This window comes from Dipodomys spectabilis, unplaced genomic scaffold, assembly GCF_019054845.1.
Source record: "Dipodomys spectabilis isolate Male_0828 unplaced genomic scaffold, ASM1905484v1 ptg000240l, whole genome shotgun sequence".
NCBI lineage: Eukaryota > Metazoa > Chordata > Mammalia > Rodentia > Heteromyidae > Dipodomys > Dipodomys spectabilis.
Genome location: NW_024870917.1, coordinates 3795576 through 3815754, shown reverse-complemented (window position 1 = coordinate 3815754; position 20179 = coordinate 3795576). Strand labels below are relative to the sequence as shown.

At 60.8% G+C, this 20179-nt stretch overlaps 1 protein-coding gene across 1 annotated transcript in view; it reads left to right on the top strand.

Moving 5' to 3' along the window:
* Bmp7 (bone morphogenetic protein 7) overlaps positions 1–14757 on the top strand; it is a 58419-nt gene extending 43662 nt beyond the window's left edge. Inside the window, exons 4-7 of the mRNA XM_042699229.1 lie at positions 7666–7863; positions 11421–11497; positions 12835–12945; positions 13079–14757. Of these exons, the coding sequence (XP_042555163.1) occupies positions 7666–7863; positions 11421–11497; positions 12835–12945; positions 13079–13228 (536 nt within the window). The 3' untranslated portion in view covers positions 13229–14757. The remainder of the gene's footprint in view (positions 1–7665; positions 7864–11420; positions 11498–12834; positions 12946–13078) is intronic.
* Positions 14758–20179: the final 5422 nt, after the last annotated feature.

Here is a 20179-nt window from a genome sequence, read left to right as displayed (position 1 = left end):
GGCTTACTTGCCTATGGCTACATAGGCAAACATTATGGGAATGTGCACCAGTAAATGCTTTCCCTCTGACTTCCTTCCCCCTTGCTGCGGAGTTCCGTTTCCCATGGCAGCGCCTGTCTCGGGGCTCACTCTTTTTTTTAATCGGTTGTGGGGCCTGAACTCTGGGCCTGGGCGCTGTCCCTCAGCTCTTTGGCTCAAGGCGAGCGCTCTACCGCTCGAGCCACAGCGCCACTTCCATCAGGGCTCACTTTCGGGGATGCGCTCTGGCATTGGAGTGGTTGCATATAGACCCGACTTTGCATCTTCTCCCACAAGCGACAGCCTAGTGTACCCAGTGCGCCCCATCTGACAACTTCTCTTAGAGGTTGGCCCTGTCCACCGGGAAGGAGTGTCCTTTTTAAGACTTGTGCCTATAGAGAGTGTGGTTGTAGGTCTGTAAGGTTGGCCTGCCTCCCGCTCTGCGACTCCGATGGCTTTGCTGACCTGGCAGAGCTGCGGCTTTATCATCCCCACATGGGGATGGGCTGGGGTTATAGGGTTGTTAGGAGATTTCGTGGGTTGACAGAGGAAGAACTTTGAGTTCGGTGACTTATACCTGTAATCCCAACTCCTCCTGAAGCAGAGATTGGGAGGAGTTCGATCTGAGGCCAGCCCCAGGCAAATGGGTCATGAGACCCCCATCTCAGTCAATAAACTTGGCGTGGCGGTGTGCACCTGTCATGCTAGCTATTCAGGAAGCACAAACAGGAGGATCACTGTCCAGGCTGACCGGGACAAAAACACAAGACCCTGACTGAGAAATAACGAAAGCAAAAAGGTCTGGGGCGTGGATGGGTGGTGGGGCACCTGCCTGGCAAGTACGAGCCCTGGAATTCAAACCTCAGCATTGCAAAAGAAACCCAAATACCAAAGTGTGCCTTCGCTTTGCATGGTGGCCGTGTTGCCCGCGGGCAGGCGTGGCTGTTGCTCGTTGAAAGCGTCCCCAGTGCAGTATCCTGGGCAGTTTGTGTGGAGACTGCAAAGCGAGTCTGGGGTACAGGGGGAGCCTGCCTTCCCTGGCAGCCCCAGGCAGCCCCGGGGGCTGGCCAGGCTGCTGCCGCCGCTGCCCAGGCTCCAGCCAGGAGGGCTTGGACCCCCAGCTCAGAGCTGTCAGTGGCTCTGGGTGGGGCGGGGGGGGGGGGGGATGCTGTTTCCCACTGTGGGCACTGCACACGCTGCCTGGGAAACTGCGCGTGGTGGCTGTTTGTGGACCGAATTTTGGAAGGTGACACCTCCCACAGGGGCCTCTCCTCCAGCTGTCAGCACCCCTGCCCATCCTGGCTGGTCCATCAGAAACCACCTGCTGTGTGCCCGGTCCTGAGCTACTAGCAGAGCTGCTGGTGCCAGCCTCAACTTGGGAACCCATTGACTCGGATCTGTGGCCCTGCCCAGGGTGGTGGCAGAGCTCCGGGGTGTGTCGGGAGGGGGGAGGTTGCCTCCGTCGGGTCCTGGCTGTGCAGTATCTGTGGCTACAGTTGAGGGACACAGAGGGGCTCCCGGGTGTCTGCCCGCATTCCCAGCCCCCGCCTCCTGGGCCTCTGCGTCCTCCCCAGGCCTGGGCCTATGGGTGGTGGAAATGGCTGCCCTGGTGCTGCAGGGCTTTGTTCCGAAGCTTGTGCCAGGCCCTGCCTGCCCACGACCAACGTGGAGGCCTGTGTGCTCACTTCCTCCCCGTCTGCCCTGGGGGAGGCTGGGTCAGAGGTGCCCTTCCAGGACCACCCAGGAGACGCGCAGAGCCTGTTCCCTGCTCGCCAGCTGCAGCCCTTCTGTTGGCTCTGCTGCAGCTGCGGGGGGTCTGCTCCCCCCCCCCCCCCCGCCCCGTGCCCACTTTGGGGGAGGAAGCTGCCGCACCTGTGGCTTCTGGGAGGTAACCAGGCAGCAGAAAGAGGGGTGGACAGTGCAGGGGTGAGGGCTGCGGTCCTGTCCCCCCTCCCCCCCAAGCTGGTTGCTGGAGATGAATGGAGCTGTCTGGGGCTGGGCGGAAGCAGAGAGGACCCCTGAGCCGACAGACTCCTTGGCTCTGCACCCTCTGCTGAGCAGTGCTGGTGGGCTCTAGGAGGCCTTGCTGTAGTCCCAGCCCTAGTCGCAGCCTCCCAGGTAGCCACAATGGTGGGCGTGGATTTGGTATCGATAATCTTGATTGCCTCTGCCCCCCTTCCCAAGAAGCTGGGATTACAGGCGTGAACTACCATGCCCGACTTACATGTTAAGGGACCTTTCACGGTCCCCTCAGTGTACTATTGGCCCTGAGCGCTGTCTGCCGGGATGAGAGCCATGCTGACCCCCTCCCCACCCCACCCCTGCAGGAACTTTGCTCACGTGGGCAGCACATGCTGGTCACTCAGCAGACAGCCTGTGGGTGAGGAAGGTTTGAGGAGACAGACAGTGAGTCAGGGGCCACACCTGGAAGGAGAGGCTGAGGCTGTGTGGACCAGTGCTGCGCCCCGGGCTGCTCCCTACCCCACAGCGCTGCAGCCGGGGCGATGTTTGGGCTTGGCTGGCTCGAAGGCAGCACAGGCTCAGGAGGATGGCGCCCACCAGCCTCCAACCCGAGGACCCTGCCTTCGTCTGCCCCTGCGCTCCGTGCACAGCCGGTGCCTCCCGCACCTGCCGCTTTGGCTGCTCATCTCGTGGCCCGCCCCCCCCCCCCCCCCCCGGGAGTCAGCCCGGCACAAGTGTGTGTTCATGTTAAAGAGCACACGTCCTTCTTGGGGCTTGCAGGGCCGTGCTGGGCGGTGTGCGTGGAAGTGAGCCTCCCGCTGGCCGCGGCTTGCCTGTGGCGGGCAGAAAGCCGGGGCCGGGGTGCGATGCTACTCACAGCCCAACTCCTCATGATCACCTCACTTCCCATGAGCTGGGGGGAGCGAAGGGGGGCCTGGGGTCCGTCCTCGCACAGTGGCCAGGCAGGGTGGCTGCTGGGTCACCGCGGCCTGGCGGATGCCACGCTCAGCCGCCTTCTCACTTGTCACTTGGTCCCGGGTCCATGCAGGGCAGAGGCTGGGATTCATCTGCTTCCCACAGTTAATGAGGAACACTCTTATGCTGAGGGCCCCAGGGGCGGTGATGGCCCTGGGCCTGGAAAACAAGCCATCAGAGAGCTGGGGTGCTGCCCTCTCTGTGGGTGGCCTCTGAGCCCCAATTGGGCTCTCTGCCTGCCATCTGGAATCTTCAGAAGAGCCTGGGCGCCGCTTGGGGCACCCGGTCATGGTCACCAGGCAGTCAAGTGCCACCTACGGTCCTGCCTGTTCTCAACCTGCCCTTTAGCTGCCCCTCCCCTCCCCTCCCCTCCCCTCCCCTCCCGCGCCCTTCCGAAGGCCGCCCAGGCCTTGGACAGCTGCTCCATGTAGGCATGGTGTGTTGGCTGAATTCGGGGGTCCCTTCTCCACACCCCCCCTTGGAGGTGGCATGGTGGTGAAGCACGTCATCTCGCGTCCATGGGGCCCTGGGCTGCTGGCTTCCCACGAGCCACGCGCTCTCCTCATCTGACACGTGGCTCACTTCCTGGCTGGAAGGCCAGGGCACCCCTCAGTCCTGCCAGGCGCCCCTCAGTCCTGCCGCCTGTGGGCCCAGAGCACGGGCATCGCCACAGCGCCCGGCCTTGGGGAGGACCCCTCCAAGGTGAGACACAGATCCCGGGTGACTCAGTACGATACACGATCGTGCACACTGGGGAAGGCTTTTGCTTATCTGAAGTTCAAGTTCAGGAGAATGTTCTGCCTTCCATTTGCAAAAGTTGGCCATTCCTAAGCTTTAACAAAAAAAATCTTAACTTTTAGCTAAAGTGGAAATCCTCTCCAATTTTCCCAAAGACACAGATTTCATAGTTTAAAACGTTCTGTATATCTTGTCTTTCTGTCCGCATTAATCAACCCATTTCCACCTGCCTTATATATTCTTTTTTTTTTTTGTCGGTCGTGGGGCTTGAACTCTGGGCCTGGGCGCTGTCCCTCAGCTCTTCAGCTCAAGGCGAGTGCTCTAGCACTTGAGCTACAGCACCACTTCCAGTTTTCTGGTGGTTTATTGGAGATAGGAGTCTCACGGTCTCTCCTGCCCAGACTGGCTTTGAACCGCGATCCTCAGATCTCAGCCTCCTGAGTAGCTAGGATTACAGGCGTGAGCCACCAGCGCCCGGCCAGCCTTATATATTCTTAGTGGCCTTTTTTTCCTCCCTCCCTCCCTCCCTCCCTCCCTCCCTTCTCTTGCTATGTAACCCAGGCTGGTCTTGGACTTGCTATGTTGTCTAGGCTGGCCTAGGGCTTGTGATCCTCTTGCCTCTACTTCCTGAGTGCCGGGATTACAGACCTGAGCTACCATGCCTGCCTCTGGCTGCATACTAAAATACAGATAATCAAAGCAATTAGTTGGATTTATGAAGCAAAGCTGATACATTATAACATCATATCCTGACATCACAAAGAAGAAAAACATTATCCCCTGCAATAATCCTTGTTGAGGCTGGGTGCGGTGGGACACACCTGTAATCCCAGCACTTGGGAGGCTGAGGTAGGAAGATCACAGGCCAGCCTTGGGTTTACAATAAAACCTTGTCTGCCTCAAAATAAGTAAATAGATAAATAAATAAATAAACATAAAATTTACTGTGTATGTAACAGTTGTTGTAGTTATAAGGTATTGGCTTTCGTTAGCAGCATGCAATTACTTATTTATAGTTAACTGTCAGTGATAAGCCTGGTGCTGTGTGGCTCACGCCTGTTATCCCAGCTACTCAGGAAGCTGAGATCAGTGAATCACAGTTCCAAGCCAGACCTGACAGGAAAGTCCTAGTTTCTCAGGAGGCTGAGATCTGAGGATCACATAGGGAAGTCCATGAGATTCTCATCTACAGTGAACCACCAAAAGCCAGAAGTGGAGCTCTGGCTCAAGTAGTAGAATATCAGCCTTGAGCACAGAAGCTGAGGGACAGCACTCAGGCTCTGAATTCAAGCTCCAGGACAAGTGCAAGCACGCACACACGTGCACAAATAAATAACAATAAGAGAGCTCGGAGAACGAAGTAAGTGGTAGGGCATTTGCCTAGCAGGAACAAGGCCTGGGTTAAAAACAGCACCCACAAAGCAAAAGCCCTCAGCGGTAGCTCCTCAGACTGCACACGGAGCGCTCTGTCGGGGACTTTCTTCACCCCGGGCACACAGCAGGAGACATTGCTGATGGTCACAGATGGGGTGCTGTTGGCAGCAGTGGGGAGAGGGCATGGTGTTGCCCCCGCCCAGTCACCTACCCAGACGCCTCCCCGTCCCCAGCACCCCCCCCCCCCCGCCAATCACCCGCCCACACTGGTCCCGAGACCCTGGCATTGGATCCAGCTTTCGGGTTGTTAGGGACAATGTGGCTTGCCTGTAGCCGTCACCAGGTTACTGCCCAGACACGGGCGTGGGCTCACAGGGTGACCGTGCCTGACTGACCGCCAGCCCGCGGGCCCCGGTGGTTTTCTGTGCCTGTGGTGGTGCCTTTCAGCCTCCAGCTAGCCACCCTGGATCTCTTCCCAGGTTTGGGGCCAGGGGCGGGAGTCTGTCCTCACCTGCCGCCCCTCGGGGAGGCGACGGGAGCCTCATGCTCAGAGCCTCTGCGGGGCTGCGGGGCCGGGCAGGGACTGCGCGTGCGCCAGCAATGGCTTGCAGACCAGGCATTTTTATATTGCTCATTTTAAAAGCCTTCCAGGGGGAATGGCCGTTCCTGGGGGCTTGGCTTTAATGGTTTTTTGTTGTGTGTGTGTGTGTTTTTTTTTTATAGAACCTCTCCCATTATAGATGGATGAACTCAGGGAAACCCCGCTCAAGAATGCAGAAAAGCCAGACGTTGATGGGGGGAGGGGGCAAGGTAAACTCGGGGTGGCGGTGGGAAACATCCTCTCAAGTGCTCGCTGTTAAGCCAAAGCAGCCGCCCCCCCCCCCCCCCCCCCCCCGCCCAGTCCTGAGCTGGCCTGGGGAGCTGTGTTGATTGCTTTCTGACTGGCCTGAGGGGCGGGGGCCTCCGGAAGTGAACTCCAAATGTAGATGGCCCAGCTCCCCCAGAGCTGCCACTTTGGGGAGACCCTGCCTCCTCTCACTTGGCTTGGTGGCATTGTAGCCATGGTGGGTATGTGTCCTGACTCGGCGTGCTGTGGGTTCAAATTCCACCGTGCTGGTGCCAAGCTGGGTGTTGTTGGGCAGGTCACTCAGCCTCTCTGAGCTTGTTCTGTCTTGTGCACATAGACTTTGACTCCCTCTGGCTTTTTCCCCCGTGGACCGGTCATCACCAGAGCTATGACCTTGAGCTTGTATCCACAGTGACTTCATCGTGGGTAGACAGCCCATCCTGAGTCCTCTGCCTCGTCCACCGTTCCTTCTGTTCCCGGCACTCCATGGCCTCTTGGGGCCTCTGTCCACCCCCCAGATCCCTCCCCACACAATCGCTGCCACACACCTTGGCCTCAAGCGAGGGGAGAGGTCACCTGGCTTAGCTGTTAGCTCAGGAGCTCTGGCTGTGAACCCCTTTCTCAAGCTAAGGAGCTGCTGGCCAGGCCTCGGCCCCGGGCTGGCCTTCGTGGCTATGCACTGAGCCTGGGTGTGCAGTGTTTTACACCTTTCACCCCAGCTACACAGAAATTTTAAATAGGAGGATCGTGGTTCTGGGCATAAGCCAGAGGCCCTGTCTCAAAAAGGCTGGAGGTGTGGCTCCATGGTAAAGCGTCTGCCAAGGAAGTGTGACGCTCTCGAGTTCAAGTCCCATTGTTGAGCCTCCAGCTGCAGGCGGCTCTTCCTGCGTGGGTCAGGGCCTCCGGGTCTTTTCATGACCTCTCTCAAGGACGCCAGCCATTGGCTCAAGGCCCCTCACCCTGGGTGGCTGCTCCCTGAGGAATTGTACCTGCAGGGACCTCACTTCCAAAGCAAGCCATCTGCGAGCCTCTGGGTGGCCTGAGTTTGGAGGACACAGCAGGTGCTCGCTGAGACAGGGCCAACTGTCCCCCAGCAGCTGCCCCTGGACCCTACCCTCTGCCCCACCTCCAGGCATTTGCTGTTGCTGGCCCCTGTGCCTGGCCATCTCAGCTGCCCTCGGGGCTCCTCTCTTGCTGTCACCAGGTCACACGGTCATTAAAACCCTGACCTGGCCGGGCACTGGTGGCTCACACCTGTCATCCTAGCTACTCAGGAAGTTGAGAGCTGAGGATCATGGTTCAAAGCCAGCCCAGGCAAGGAAAGTCCGTGAGACTCTTATCTCCAGTAAACCACTAGAAAACCAGCAGTGGCGCTGTGGCTCACGTGATAGAGCTCTTGCCTTGAGCTGAAGAGCTGAGGGACAGCGCCCAGGCCCAGAGTTCAAGCCCTGTGACTGACAAACCCACAAAACCCTGACCTGGCTCCCTGCCCCCTGTCTGGCCTGGCCTTTCTCCATGCACTTATTCATCGCCACTGGGTCCCTCCCCATGCTGTGTGCTCACCCAACCCCCCCTCCCCACCTGCACGGAAGTCCCGGGGACAGCACGCCTTCCCGCCTTCCCGGGTGCAGAGCGCATGCTTGGCCGGCAGCGCCAGGGTGGGTGAGGCGGATGCTCAGCCTCTAGCCCGCCCTCAGCCCCTCTCCCCTGCCCTGTGCCCACAGTTCTGTGCCTTCCCGCTTCCGCTCTAGGGCAGAGCATCAACCCCAAGCTGGCGGGGCTGATCGGGCGGCACGGGCCCCAGAACAAGCAGCCCTTCATGGTGGCCTTCTTCAAGGCAACGGAAGTGCACCTCCGCAGTGCCCGCTCCACGGGGGCGAAGCAGCGCAGCCAGAACCGCTCCAAGACGCCCAAGAACCAGGAGGCGCTGAGGCTGGCCAACGTGGCAGGTACGCTCGGGCCCTGGGGGCGGGAGGACCGCCAGGTGGAGGACGGCCAGGTGGAGGACCAGGAGCCCCATAGGCCCAGCCAAGGTCACGGGAATCCGTGCGGGTGCCGAGCAGATGGGTCTGCAGCAGACTCCGTCGCTTGCTGTGTGGAGCGAACATCCCCATCCTGTTAAAAGCCGGGAATTAGTCTAGAAATGTGAATAGCAGAACACACATAGAACAAGGTGCCCATTGTGTCCGTTTCTACATAGACACAACAGCGGCTTTACCAATGCCCACTGGGCTGAAGGGGAGCCGTGCAAACAGGGTGGGGTGGCTTTGGGGAAGGAGGGGAGTCACTCCTTCAGAGCAGCAAGGTTTGCTTCTTCTGTTCTTAAAATGAAACACATGTGAAGTTTGGGCTGAGCGTGGTGGCTCGTGCCTGTGGTCCTTCTCACTCAGGAGGTAGAATTCAGGAGGGTCAAAGAAGCTGGCAAGACCCCATCTCAACACACAGCTAGATGGCTAGATGTAGTGGAGTATGCCAGTAATCCCATCTAGGTGGAAGGATGTATGTTTTTGGATCCCAGTCTGAGATTGGCCCTGCAGGGGGTCAGGAGACTAAAACTATCTGGAATATAACTAGAGGGCTGGGGGCCTGGCTCAAGTGGTAGAGCACCTGCCTAGTAGAATGTGAGGGTCTAAGTTCAAATCCCCAGTACCATCAAAAACAAAAGCGAAAAATGTGATCCACTCAAATCCTTTTTCAGTATGAATGAGAGGGTTTTAATTACATCTTATTTGGGTACTTTTAGATTTTATTTGAAATGTTTCATCACTATAAGGTAAGCGCATGAAAGATGGAGTCGTCATTTTTCATTGTGAGCAACACAGAGGCTCTGAGAAGGGCCAGAGGTGAGACCTTTCCTCGCTGCGCGCGCAGGTGCACGCGCAGGTACACGCGCAGGTGTGCATGCACCTGCTGTGGGCAGTCACACTCACAGTAGACAGGCACAGGTCCGAGCTGTTCTTACAAGATGGTGCCGTTGAGGCCAGACACTGCTGTAATCCGTGCTCCCAGCCCCACAGAGTCGTCCTGAGTGTGGGTAGGGATCTCCTGTGGCTTCTCTTCTGGACTCTTTTCTAAGCTTCACAAATGCAAAATCCAGATGCAACTCCAACTGACCCCTTCCTTATCTGGGGACCCTCCCTGGGCTGGGGTTCAGTGGCGGAAGCCGGAAGGGGCCACCCCAAGGGGTCATTCAGATGGGCTGACCGGTCATCGGCCACGTCTGTGTGGTGACAGGCCCCAGGGGAGGGGCAAGGGGGACCCTGGCGCTCTCCAGGGGTGCAGATGGGACGCCATGGGCAGTGAGCTCCGAGTCCCGAGCGAGGCTGGGCTGGTCCTGCTGCTGCTGGCTGTAGACCCAGCAGGCGATGCAGGTCTGTGGTGGGAGGTTTTGTGGCGTTTGGAGGCTATGTTGGCTGGAACGAGGTGGTGATTTCCCTGGGAGCCATGTCTTGGATCTCCGTCCCTAGATGAGGGGCAAGTTTCGTGCATTGTGAGGTTGCACCGAGAGAGGTGGGTGCAGGAGGGTGTGGGGGCCAGCTCAGAGCCCAGAGGCCATTGGAAGCTCTCGTAAACCCTCCTGGAAGAAAGTACTGTGATGCCCCATCCCAGCCATGCCCCCCCACCCCCCAGCCCTGCCAGGTGTGTGCTGAGAGTGAGGAGACAGAACAGCCTTACCCCCAACTTCCCACAGCATCCTTTCCGGGCCCTGGGGGGGTATCTGCCGCCCAGGCCCCCCCCCCAAGGACCCCCCACTGCCTTACACAGCAGCTGCTCCCCTGGCTTGGGATTGGCTCCTTCCTGTGCGTCTCAGTGCCCTGGGCTTCTAAGTTCTTCTCAGCCCTGCCTGGGAGTTTAATTGAAAGCCAGCTGGGCCTGGGCGGCACCCTGGGCTCTGAGCCCGGCCGGCGTGCATGGGCGTGCCCTGAGTGTTTGAAGTGCCCCTGCCCCGCGTGGCCCTGAGCATTTGCAGTGCCCCCCCCCCCCGTGGGCTGTGGGGCCACACAAGTTGCGTTCTCTCCCCGTGCAGCCTTTGTGTGTGGAACCCGTGTCGCCACTGCTGTGAGCGTCTTTCCCGGAGGCTGGCCTCCTGCCGCCGGCCTCCAGCTGCTCCTCGGATGATGTGGCTTAGGGTGGGCAGCCTGCCTGGGTCCCTGGTCCCCTTTGGGGCCCAGCACCCTGGCAAAGGCCACCTTCACCAGATGACCCGCAGAGTGGCAGCCATGTGCATGCACTGGTCCTGACTTGGTGGCTTCCCAGGGCTTGGGGGGGAGGGCTGGGCTGTGGGGGAGGGGTGCTGGCGTCCGGGTGCTTTGCTCTGAGAAGTCACCTGGTGCTGCCCGGGAGCTGCGCCCTCTCCAAGACAGTGGAGCTCCAGAGGTCCACACTTGGAGCCCGGGAAGAGGCTGTTGTGACGCTGGCTTGGTGTTGAGGTGGTTCTGGGTGGCTCTGAGTCTATCAGGCAGCTTTGGCGAGTGTCCGGGAGAGGAAGACAGGTGTGGTCAACAACACACCAGCCCCTCTCAGTGTGCAATGTGAGTGTGCATGGGGAGGGGGGAGCGCAGTGTATGTGTGAGCAGGGGGAGGGGGATTTCAGTGTGCATGTGTGTGTGCAGCCGTCAGCTATGACTGCAGCTTTGCCAGCGCTTACAGCCTATCTGGAAAGCCGCTGCCCCGCTGCGTGTAGGAGGCTTCAAGGTCTCCACCTTGCAGCCCTCCGGCTTCTTCTTGGTGGTGGCAAGGGCTCCGTCCTCTGTACCCCCACCTCCTGCCCCCGCCACGCCACTCCAGAGGACTGTGGTGTGAGGCCAGCCTGGGCAAAAAGTGAGCAAGACGGCATCCAGCCAGGCTGGCATCGCACCTGTGAGCGGAGGCGTGGGTACAAGGCTGTGGGCTGGGCATTGCACCTGTGAGCGGAGGCGTGGGTGCTGGGCTGTGGGCTAAAGCTAGCCCGGGGTACAAACACCACAAAGACCACCTCAGAAACTAAAAAAAGAGCAAGAGATCTCAGGGCATGGCTCAAGTGGTAGAGTTCCTACCTAGTAGGCAAAAGGCCCTGAGTTCAAATCCCGGTTCTATCCACCAAAAGACTAAACAAAACAAAAAACACACGTATCAGATCAGGTACAGTGGCACATCCCTGTAATCCCAGGCAAGGAGAGAGCCGAGCATCATTATGAGGCCAGCCCCCACAAAAAGTTAGCAAAATGCTTCCTAAAAAGTAGACTGAGAGCTGGTCAGGCAGTAGGGCCCAAGTGGTAGCTCGAGGCCCGGAGTTCAATCCTCAGTATTGGAAAACAAAAGAAAACAACCCTCATACATATAAAGGAAATAATGTCTACAAAAGATCTGGAAAGTGCAGACCTTGAGCCATAGTGAGGGGCGGTGGGGGCGCTCTCCTGCTGGGGTCTCTGGGCTGGAAGCCTGGTTGCTGCCCCCGGAGGGCCTCTGACCGCCTGTGCCTGTCTCTCCTCCCGGGCCCTGCGCTCGCTCTCCACCAACCATGCAGAAAACAGCAGCAGTGACCAGAGGCAGGCGTGTAAGAAGCATGAGCTCTACGTCAGCTTCCGGGACCTGGGGTGGCAGGTAAGGGCTGGTCAGGGCCGGTCAGGGCCGGTCAGGGCTCTGAGGCTCACCAGGACTCTGGTGTGGCCAGGCGAGGGGCTGCTTCCCCAGTGCGGTGAGTGGGGGCCGGCTTGGCCTCTTGGCCAGTGTGTGCCCCAGTGCTGGGTGGACTGGCAGGGGAGGACTAGGGCGAAGGGTACGGGGAGGGGGGTCCCTGAAACCAGAGAGCAGAATTGGGCTGGGGCCCCGGTGCAGCTAGGAACCCTGACCCTTTGGACTCTCCACGTACCCGGCCCCGCCTGTTGCCCGTGGCCTGCTGCTTCCCCACGCCTGGCGGGGAATGTGGAATGTGGGGCATGGCCAGCTCCCCTCTGCCCCGGCCACCGGCCCTCGCGTGGTTTCCGGGTGGGATCGTGGGAGCGCAGCCCTTCGACCGCGTCCGCCCAGGTGGAGAGGGCGGGGAGGCCCCTCAGCAGCTGCCGGGCGCACCGCGGCCTTCGGGGCTCTGCGTGGTGCAGCGTGGCTGAGCACGGGACTGCCCCACGGAGCCCAGATGCTATAAGATGGTGCTGCTCTCCATGTGGGAGCTCTGTGGGGAACCCAAGGAGAGAGCCAGGGGGGAGTCAGTCCAGTGCAGAGCCGAGAGGAGTCCAGTAGGAGAATCTGCTGAGAGCCCCCTGGGGAGTGTGGGGGAGAGCCCCAGCAGGGGTGTAAGGGAGTCCGGTGAGTGAGCTCACTGGGGAGTCCGGTTTCTTCAGCGCGCTCAGGCCAGTCGCCCACAGAACACAGGTGCCACGGCAGCACGGTGGTCTCCTGTGGTCTGTCCTGGGATTCACGGTGGTGCCATGACCAAGGGTGGCAGGGAGCACATGTGGGCCGGAGCTGGGCAGAGCCCCAACTCCAGGGGCGTCTGCGGGAGGCCTGGTGTGCCCTCACCGTGAGGGGCTGCACGGGTGCTTGGGGACCTCGAGGACCAGCGTGGAACGGGCCCAGGGCCCCCGTGCCCGCCTCGGCTGTTGGCATCCGCCACCGCGTGGTGGCTCCCTGGTCTCCTGGCAGAGAAGTGCACCCAGAGCGCAGAGGGCTCCTTCCGGCGGGCTGCAGCTGCTGAAGCTTTGGGGTGTGGCGGAGTGGGTGCTAGACCAGATCTGCCTGGCACCAAGCCTCCCCTGCTGCTGCCCCTGCCACCCGGGAAGCATGGCCGCTCCAGGCATGCGCTTTCTGCCGTGGCCCGGCCCTGCCGCGCCTTGCCCTTGGCTTTCGTTCTGCGGCGAGCGTGAGCAGCCACGCTCATTTCCCTGGGCCCCCAGCCTCTGCTGACCTTGGCCCTGGCCGCCTGTGCTCCTCTCCCTGGGCAGGACTGGATCATCGCACCCGAGGGCTATGCGGCCTACTACTGCGAGGGAGAATGCGCCTTCCCGCTGAACTCCTACATGAACGCCACCAACCACGCCATTGTGCAGACGCTGGTGGGTACCCCCCACCTGGGTTGGGGGGTATAGGGGGATGGGGGGCACGAGGGAGGCAGCACAGTAGAGGAGCCGGGGCCACTCGCAGGGACTCACACGCCTCTCACGGAAGTCCACGCTCGGTGCGTTACAGGTCCACTTCATCAACCCAGACACGGTGCCCAAGCCCTGCTGCGCACCCACCCAGCTCAACGCCATCTCTGTGCTCTACTTCGACGACAGCTCCAACGTCATTCTGAAGAAGTACAGGAACATGGTGGTGCGGGCCTGCGGCTGCCACTAGGCCTTCCAGGAATCCAACCCTTCCGGCCACACTTCTCCGGATCCACCCAGAAGCTCCCGAGGCCCTCCACCGTCCCTGGGACCTCTCCCCTCCCCAGCTCACTGGGGTCGGAGCTTCGATTGCTTAGTCACCTGTGGATGAGATCTTGGCCAGCTTTGCCAGAGAAAGACCAGCCGGAAAAATAATCCACAAAGAAAACCAGCCGGGCCCAGGCGCGGCTGTGCAGCCCCGCCTCCGCGCACTGCGCCTGCGCCCCCTGCCACCGGTGGCACCGGTGCGGAGGAGGGGCGTGGCCAGGGGTGGCGCCCACGGTCTCTGTGCTGAAGGGAGGCCCAGCGGAAGTTTCTTTACTAAATGTCACAATAAAACGAATGAATGAAAGCGGCCAGGATGTTACAGATATGTTTCCTAAACAGTTTATCCCCGTTTCTTGGTTTACTCTGATTTTGTAAACAGAAGCTTGCGGCCGGCGGAGGACAGCGAGGCCCCTCTGCCGCTTGGTTTCGGTCTGAGGCTGCAGGGGCGTCTGCACACACCGGACTGCATCAGAGATTCCAGGGAGGGGAAGGACAGCGGTCTGCTTGGAGGAGGAGGATGGGAGCATGTTGCAGAGCGCAGGGGCCCCCACGCCACGTAGCAGGGGATACTTGAGAAACCGCGGAAGGGACGGGGCAGCAGGTAGGATGGGACGTACAGCTTACCCGTGACATTGAGAAGCACCGAGGGAATGAAGCCCTGGCCTCGGATGGAGTCCATGTGTGGCTTCTCTCCGGCAGTGCCCTGGTTTCTCAGAACGAGGGAGAGAGCGTGGGTGTGGGTGTGTCTCACGTGTGCAGGGTGTGCCAACGGCCAGCTGCAGACAGCGGTTGTAGAGGGCAATCCGACCACGTGTCCGACTTGGGGATGGCATTTCGGACGTGGCTCTTGGGACGAGTCCTCCTGTGAGTCTCATCACAGGATTGTCTTGAGCACAAGGCCTTGGAGAAGCCGTGTGCACACATTTCCCGAGTTTGCACCAACACACAGGCTGCCCAGGCAAGCCTTGTGGCCTTGTGGAGTCCAGCCCCCTGGGAGCCCTTCTCTGCCTCCATGGAGTTGCTTCCTGGGTTCTACTTGTACGCCCTTATTTTTTTCTCCTTCAGTCGCTTGGGCAACGGCCTGGACGCCGCGTGGCGACGGCGAGGGGCAGCATTTCTGTTTCACCCGTTTTGTGTGCTGGCCCGTCTCCCACTCTCGGTCTGCCCACACGCACCGCTCCTACCTGCCTTGAGTTCTCATGTGTACGTTTAAACATGTAAATAGTTGTGACAAGACAAAGAAATTATTTATTTCCATCGGAAGCTCTCCCGAAAGCTCTTTGCATCCTTGTTGGGGACCAGTGAGCTCGCTTTCTTACAACCTGTTTGTTTTCTTATTTAAGACTATTTATTAATGGTTGGACCAGTTGTACCCGTGGCTGTTTAAGAAAGTGGTCCTTAGTGGAAATTCTGTATGACTAGATGAAATAAAAGGGTTTTGACTCTGCAGAACAAGGAGGCTTGTGGTGTGGTTCTTGGCCTGTCAGTTTGTCCTCTCCCCACTGGGCCGTCCTTGGATTTCCCAGAGCGCCGCACAGGGCCTCGGCCCCCACCGCAAACTCGCCGTTTCTTGTCTAGGCCTGGGGCGAAGCGAGCGCCCGTTGATATTTTACTGCAGCTGTGTACCGCTCTGGGCCGCAGATGCATCCACGCAACAAATGGGACTCTGGTAGGCCCTGACTGCAGAGATCCTTGATTGAATTACAGCCCAGCTGTCAGCAGCTGCTTCGGGGGCGGGGCAGGGGGGGGTTAAATGAGCACTGTTTACGGCTAGCATAGCTGAAAGATTCAGTCATCCCAATAAAAGCGAGGCACAAGAACAGAAACAGGGTGGGGGGGTGTGGAGGGATGTTCACCCAAAACTTGAAAGCAGCCGTGGTCTACCGCACAGCCCTTGAGCAGTGAGGAGCTGCTGCCCTGCAGGCCAGGCCAGTGGGGACTGCGGCTGCCAGGCGGGGGGGGGGGGGGGGGGGCGGGCACACCCCACTGCTCTGGGTGTGCTGAGCTCCAGGCTTTTTGAAGTGTGACTAAGGTCACCTAATAGGTGCAGTTTAAGTCACCCCTCCGGTACTGACCCCTGGCCCCTGTGGCTCTGGCACTGACCCCTCTGCTACTGACCTCTCTGCTACTGACCCCCTCTGGTACTGACCCCTCCAATACTGACCCCTCTGGCACTGACCCCTCTGGTACTGACCTCTCTGCTACTGACCCCCTCTGGTACTGACCCCTCCAATACTGACCCCTCTGGCACTGACCCCTCCGGTACTGACCTCTCTGCTACTGACCCCCTCTGATACTGACCACTCTGATACTGACCCCTCCGGCACTGACCCCTCTGGCACTGACCCCTCTGGTACTGACCTCTCTGCTACTGACCCCCTCTGGTACTGACCCCTCCGGCACCGACCCCTCCAGCATCGACTGGCCCAGCCACTGTGCCTAATGAGTTGCAGCCGTGATTACCACACTCTCCTGTCAGTGCTCTGCTGCACAATTTCGCCTTTGTTCTCGTTTCCAGGCCAGAGACCCAAGGTCCAGATGTGGCCCGAGGATGTCTTATTCCCCGCAATGCTGCTCACACATTTTTTAAATGTCAATTCACTGCCAACATGTTTTAAATCAGAAGGTAGAGGGGAAAGTCCCCAAATCTGTCTTCTCTTGAGTAACCAGCCATGCTGGCCACCTGGCCGCTCCTGCCCACTGCCCTGGCCGGGGACGGGCGAGGCTAGCCGGCACCGCAGCCTCCACAGCACCCTGCGACCCCTCACAAGAGGTGAAGGCCAGCGACTGGTTAAGAACGGGCGGATGCACATCTGTTCGTGCCCATGTTCCCGTGAGCGTGGGAGGTGAAGATGGAAGAGGCACTGGCTGCAGGAACGCGAGGCCCCGTGGCTTTCGCTCTGCTGTGGCGGGCCCTGTGGCCATGTCTGTGGCGGGCCCCGTGGCTTCGCTCCACCGTGGCGGGTCCTGTGGCTTCGCTCCGCCATGGCGGGCCCCGTGGTCATGTCCGTGGCGGGCCCCGTGGCTTCACTCCACCGTGGCGGGTCCTGTGGCTTCGCTCCACCACGGCGGGTCCCGTGGCTTCGCTCCGCCGTGGCAGGCCCTGTGGCCATGTTCGTGGCGGGCCCCGTGGCTTCGCTCCGTCGTGGCGGGCCCCGTGGCTTCGCTCCGCCATGGCAGGCCCTGTGGCCATGTCCATGGCAGGCCCCGTGGCTTCGCTCCGCCGTGGCGGGCCCTGTGGCCATGTCTGTGGCGGGCCCCGTGGCTTCGCTCCACCGTGGTGGGCCCCGTGGCCACGTCCCTGGCTTGTTTCCTCTGCCTTTCTCTGGCCTGTTCACACTTCCTCCCTCCCCTGCCCGCTGCTGCTGGACACAGACAGGCAACGAGCGTCACGTGCCCCCGGCTAACAATGGCTGGACCAGGAAGACAAACCCCCTGCCTAGAATCTCCTGGGGCTGCATGGGAAATGGGATCCCCAGCTCTCAGCTTTGTCCCCCCAAACCCTGTCCGCCAGGCTCCATTCCCGGCTGTGTTCAGGGCGTGGGCCTCCATCCCGTGTGCTTGGCGTTCCTAGGCCTTGACCTGAGGCGATCTTGACCTGCCGGTATACTAACAGTCCTGACCCTGCTGCTCACTCCCAAGGGGGGTCCCCATCTGGCCGCTGGGACCCCATGAAGGTGGTGGGTATCGCAGCCCTTCCTTCTCCAGATCTGGCCTTTGGTGAGCGACCATTGCCTGCAGTCACTGCAGCCAGTTTCCACACCTCCGCAGCTTGGAACAACAGAACTTGATGGGCCTCTGGAGGTGGTGGGAGGCCCATCATGCCTCTCGTCGGCATCCCTTGGCTTGTGGTCCCATCACCCAGCCTGTGCCTCCTCCTGAGGCCTTTACTGTCTCTCTGCGTCACATTTGGGGTCTGGCACAGGCTGCAGGCTGATCCACGCAGAAGCCTCCCCAGCCACACATGCAGAGATGCAGCCCCGGGCTCCTGGCTCTGGGGGTGACCCTCCTGTTCTGGAACCCTCGTTCTACTCAGAGTCTCCGGGGTCCTTATCACTTACTGGTGCTGCCTCGACCGGCTGAGCGGCCATGCTGGGGCTCAGGCTGGCCCCTAGGATCAGGCAGGTCCTGGGCTGAGGGGCCTTTCTAGGTGCAGGTGCTGCTCAGTGCTGCCAGCGCGAGCCCCCCCCCCCCCATTCCCATCCACGGCACCCACGGCAAGCGTGACCATTTCCTCAACCCCCTCCGCCTGTGCCTCAGTGCCTCCTGGCTCGGGCCCACAGTAGTCTGGCGCTGGCCTCTCTTGGTCCTAGATTTGAAGAAGTAAAAATAGAAGAAAACACGCAGCTCTCCAAACCTCTGGGGTTTTGACAGCTACTTGGACGGCGGTGGATGCACCTGGCCCCGCACAGCCCCGCTGCCCTGGCAGGCGCTCTTCCCCCCCGCCCCACTGGCCCGTTACAAGCCAAGCCCCAGCCACCGCCAGCCAGGGCGCTGGGCCTGCTGGATGTCTTAAACTTCTTACCGGCTTTTGGACAAGGGCTGCAATCCTTTTGCTCTGGGTGCCTCAGACTCTGCAGCCTCTACTCCTTTGTCCTGGGGAGGGATCGAGCCAGGTCCCGGGGTCCAATTTGGCCTCTGCATGAAGCACACGCCGTGGACCACAAAGCCCGAAGGCCTCACGGCCGGCCACGCTGTGGGCGATGAAGCGATCAAGGGAGCACACGGGCCGCCGGTGGAGGAGGAGGCCGGACCGGGCAGGAGGGGGGCAGGAGAGCAGGGCCTGGCTTCCAGGAGGGCGCTGGCATCATGGGAGCCAGGCGCCGTGGAGGAGGGCGACGGGAAGCAAGCAGGGGTCCCCTGAGGCCCAGGGGCAGATGGAGGAGAGGACCAGCGGGAAGAAGCTGCCCGGGGAAAGACCGCATGGGGCGGCTGGCCCATCCCCTGGGGGGCGGAGGGACACCGTGGGCACGCGGGATGTGAGCACCTCTCTGCTATAGGCAAAGCCTTGCCTGTGCCAACCACTCACAGGCCCAGGTGGGCACAGCTGTTCCCAGCCACAAATGCCTGGGAACGATGGAGAGCAAGCCAGGCTCCAGCCTGGGAGCTGAGGGGTGGGGGGAGGGCGGTCCGCGTGTGACCCTCAGGATCCGCAGGTGAGGGGTCCGGGGACGGAAGCCCCCCCCTGCTTCCGGGAGCCCCCAGTGGAGCTGGCTGCCGGCCAGGCTTGGGGAGGGTCCCCGGGGCAGAGCCTCAGGGGAAAGCGGCTCTTCACAGGGCTCTGGAGCCAAGGAGACTGCGTCCGTGGTGTTGTCAGGTGCTCAGTGTGTGACCCTTGGTGACAAGTGTCCGGGGAAGCCACGTTGGGGCGATGGTGCCCATGCAGACGGTGCCACCCAGCCTTCTACCGACTTCTACTGGGCGAGAGGGAGAGCTGAGACGCACCCCGGCCCCCAGGACCCCGGGGAGGTGGTGACGGCTGGGTCCCCTGCCAGGAGCTCCGCGGGTGTGAGGCTCCGGAACGTCCTCGGCTGGGCAGGCCGGTCCTTTGGCCAGCGGCCCTGCTTGCTGTGGCACCACCTTCGAGTCTCCTAAACGATGCCGAGCCTCCCATCCCCCTCTCCCTCCCCGCAGAGACCCCTCCACAGGCCACACACACACAGAGCCCCCAGCTGCGCCCCCCCACTTCTCTCCTCTTCCTGCGACGGGTACCTGACGCAGCCATGAACCTCCGCAAGGTGTGGCACAGTAAACCAAGCATTTGCTCTCGGCTGGGCACCCCTGGGGTTCTGAGTTCAGGGTTCCACATTCACACGAGAACTCTGCGTCTGGCCTTGGAATGGAGCCCAAGCCCACCACACACCTCCACAGCAGGTGCACGGATCCCAGGGGTACGGATGTGGAGGTGGGGGCTGGGGGGGGACATTGGCCCCCGTGGGCTCAGGGCCCCTGTCCTTGAACTGGGCCCCCGCTGGGGCACGGACAGCCTAATGGAGCTGTAGCAAAATGGAATAGGAGCGTTGCGGTGGCTGTGTGCGTGGGGTTCCCCGCCCAGCGGCCTCGAGGGAGGGCTGGTGGTAGATCCGCTCCAGCCTCCACAAGGCGCTGGTCTCTGTTCTGCCTGTGTTCGGGTGTCAATGAAGGGAAAGATGACAGATGACCCGGGCCTCCATCCCGGCCTGTCCCGAGTGCTCCCGAAAATAACACCGCGGGGGCGGAAGCTCTTATCTGTGGAGCCACTTGTGATAACGCGCAGTGGGTCCTGGCCGATATGCTGGATGAGATGTAGGAGCAGTGCTGGGCTTGAAGGCGTCTGCTACGCGGCTTGTCTGATGGCATCCGGAGAGTATAAATAGCAGGCTGGACCCCATCGTGGAGAGGCCGGCCGCCTTGCCCACACGTCATAGCCAAGCTGGGCCCGCGAGCTCCTGGGAGGCTGGGGGACTCACTTTCCCAGCCTCCCCAGCCAGGGCCTCCCAGCCCCTGTCCTGGGTGGGGTGTTGGTGTTCAGTGTCGGCTGCTGCGTTTCCTTGCTGCCGGCACGTCTTCTCCCCAGTGCTTGCTGCGTCCTGGCGCCTGGAGTGGGGAGACGCGGCCCGCCCCGGCCGCCGCCTCCTCCCGCACGCTACAAGGGTTCCCGCAGGTCCTCAGCTCACCTGTCCTACGGAGGATGGCGCGCTGGGGTCTCAGACGCAGAGGGCGCTGTGCTGTGCTGTGTCCTGGTCTCACTGGTGGATCGCAGTGCTGTCCTGGCCCCGTAGCTCCCTCTCTCTACCAGGTAGCCCAGGCTGGCCTCCAACTCATCATCCTCCCGCCTCGGCCTCCTGGGTATTTGATGGTGTTGAGCGCCTGGGCGCTGGGCTGCCTGGGTTTA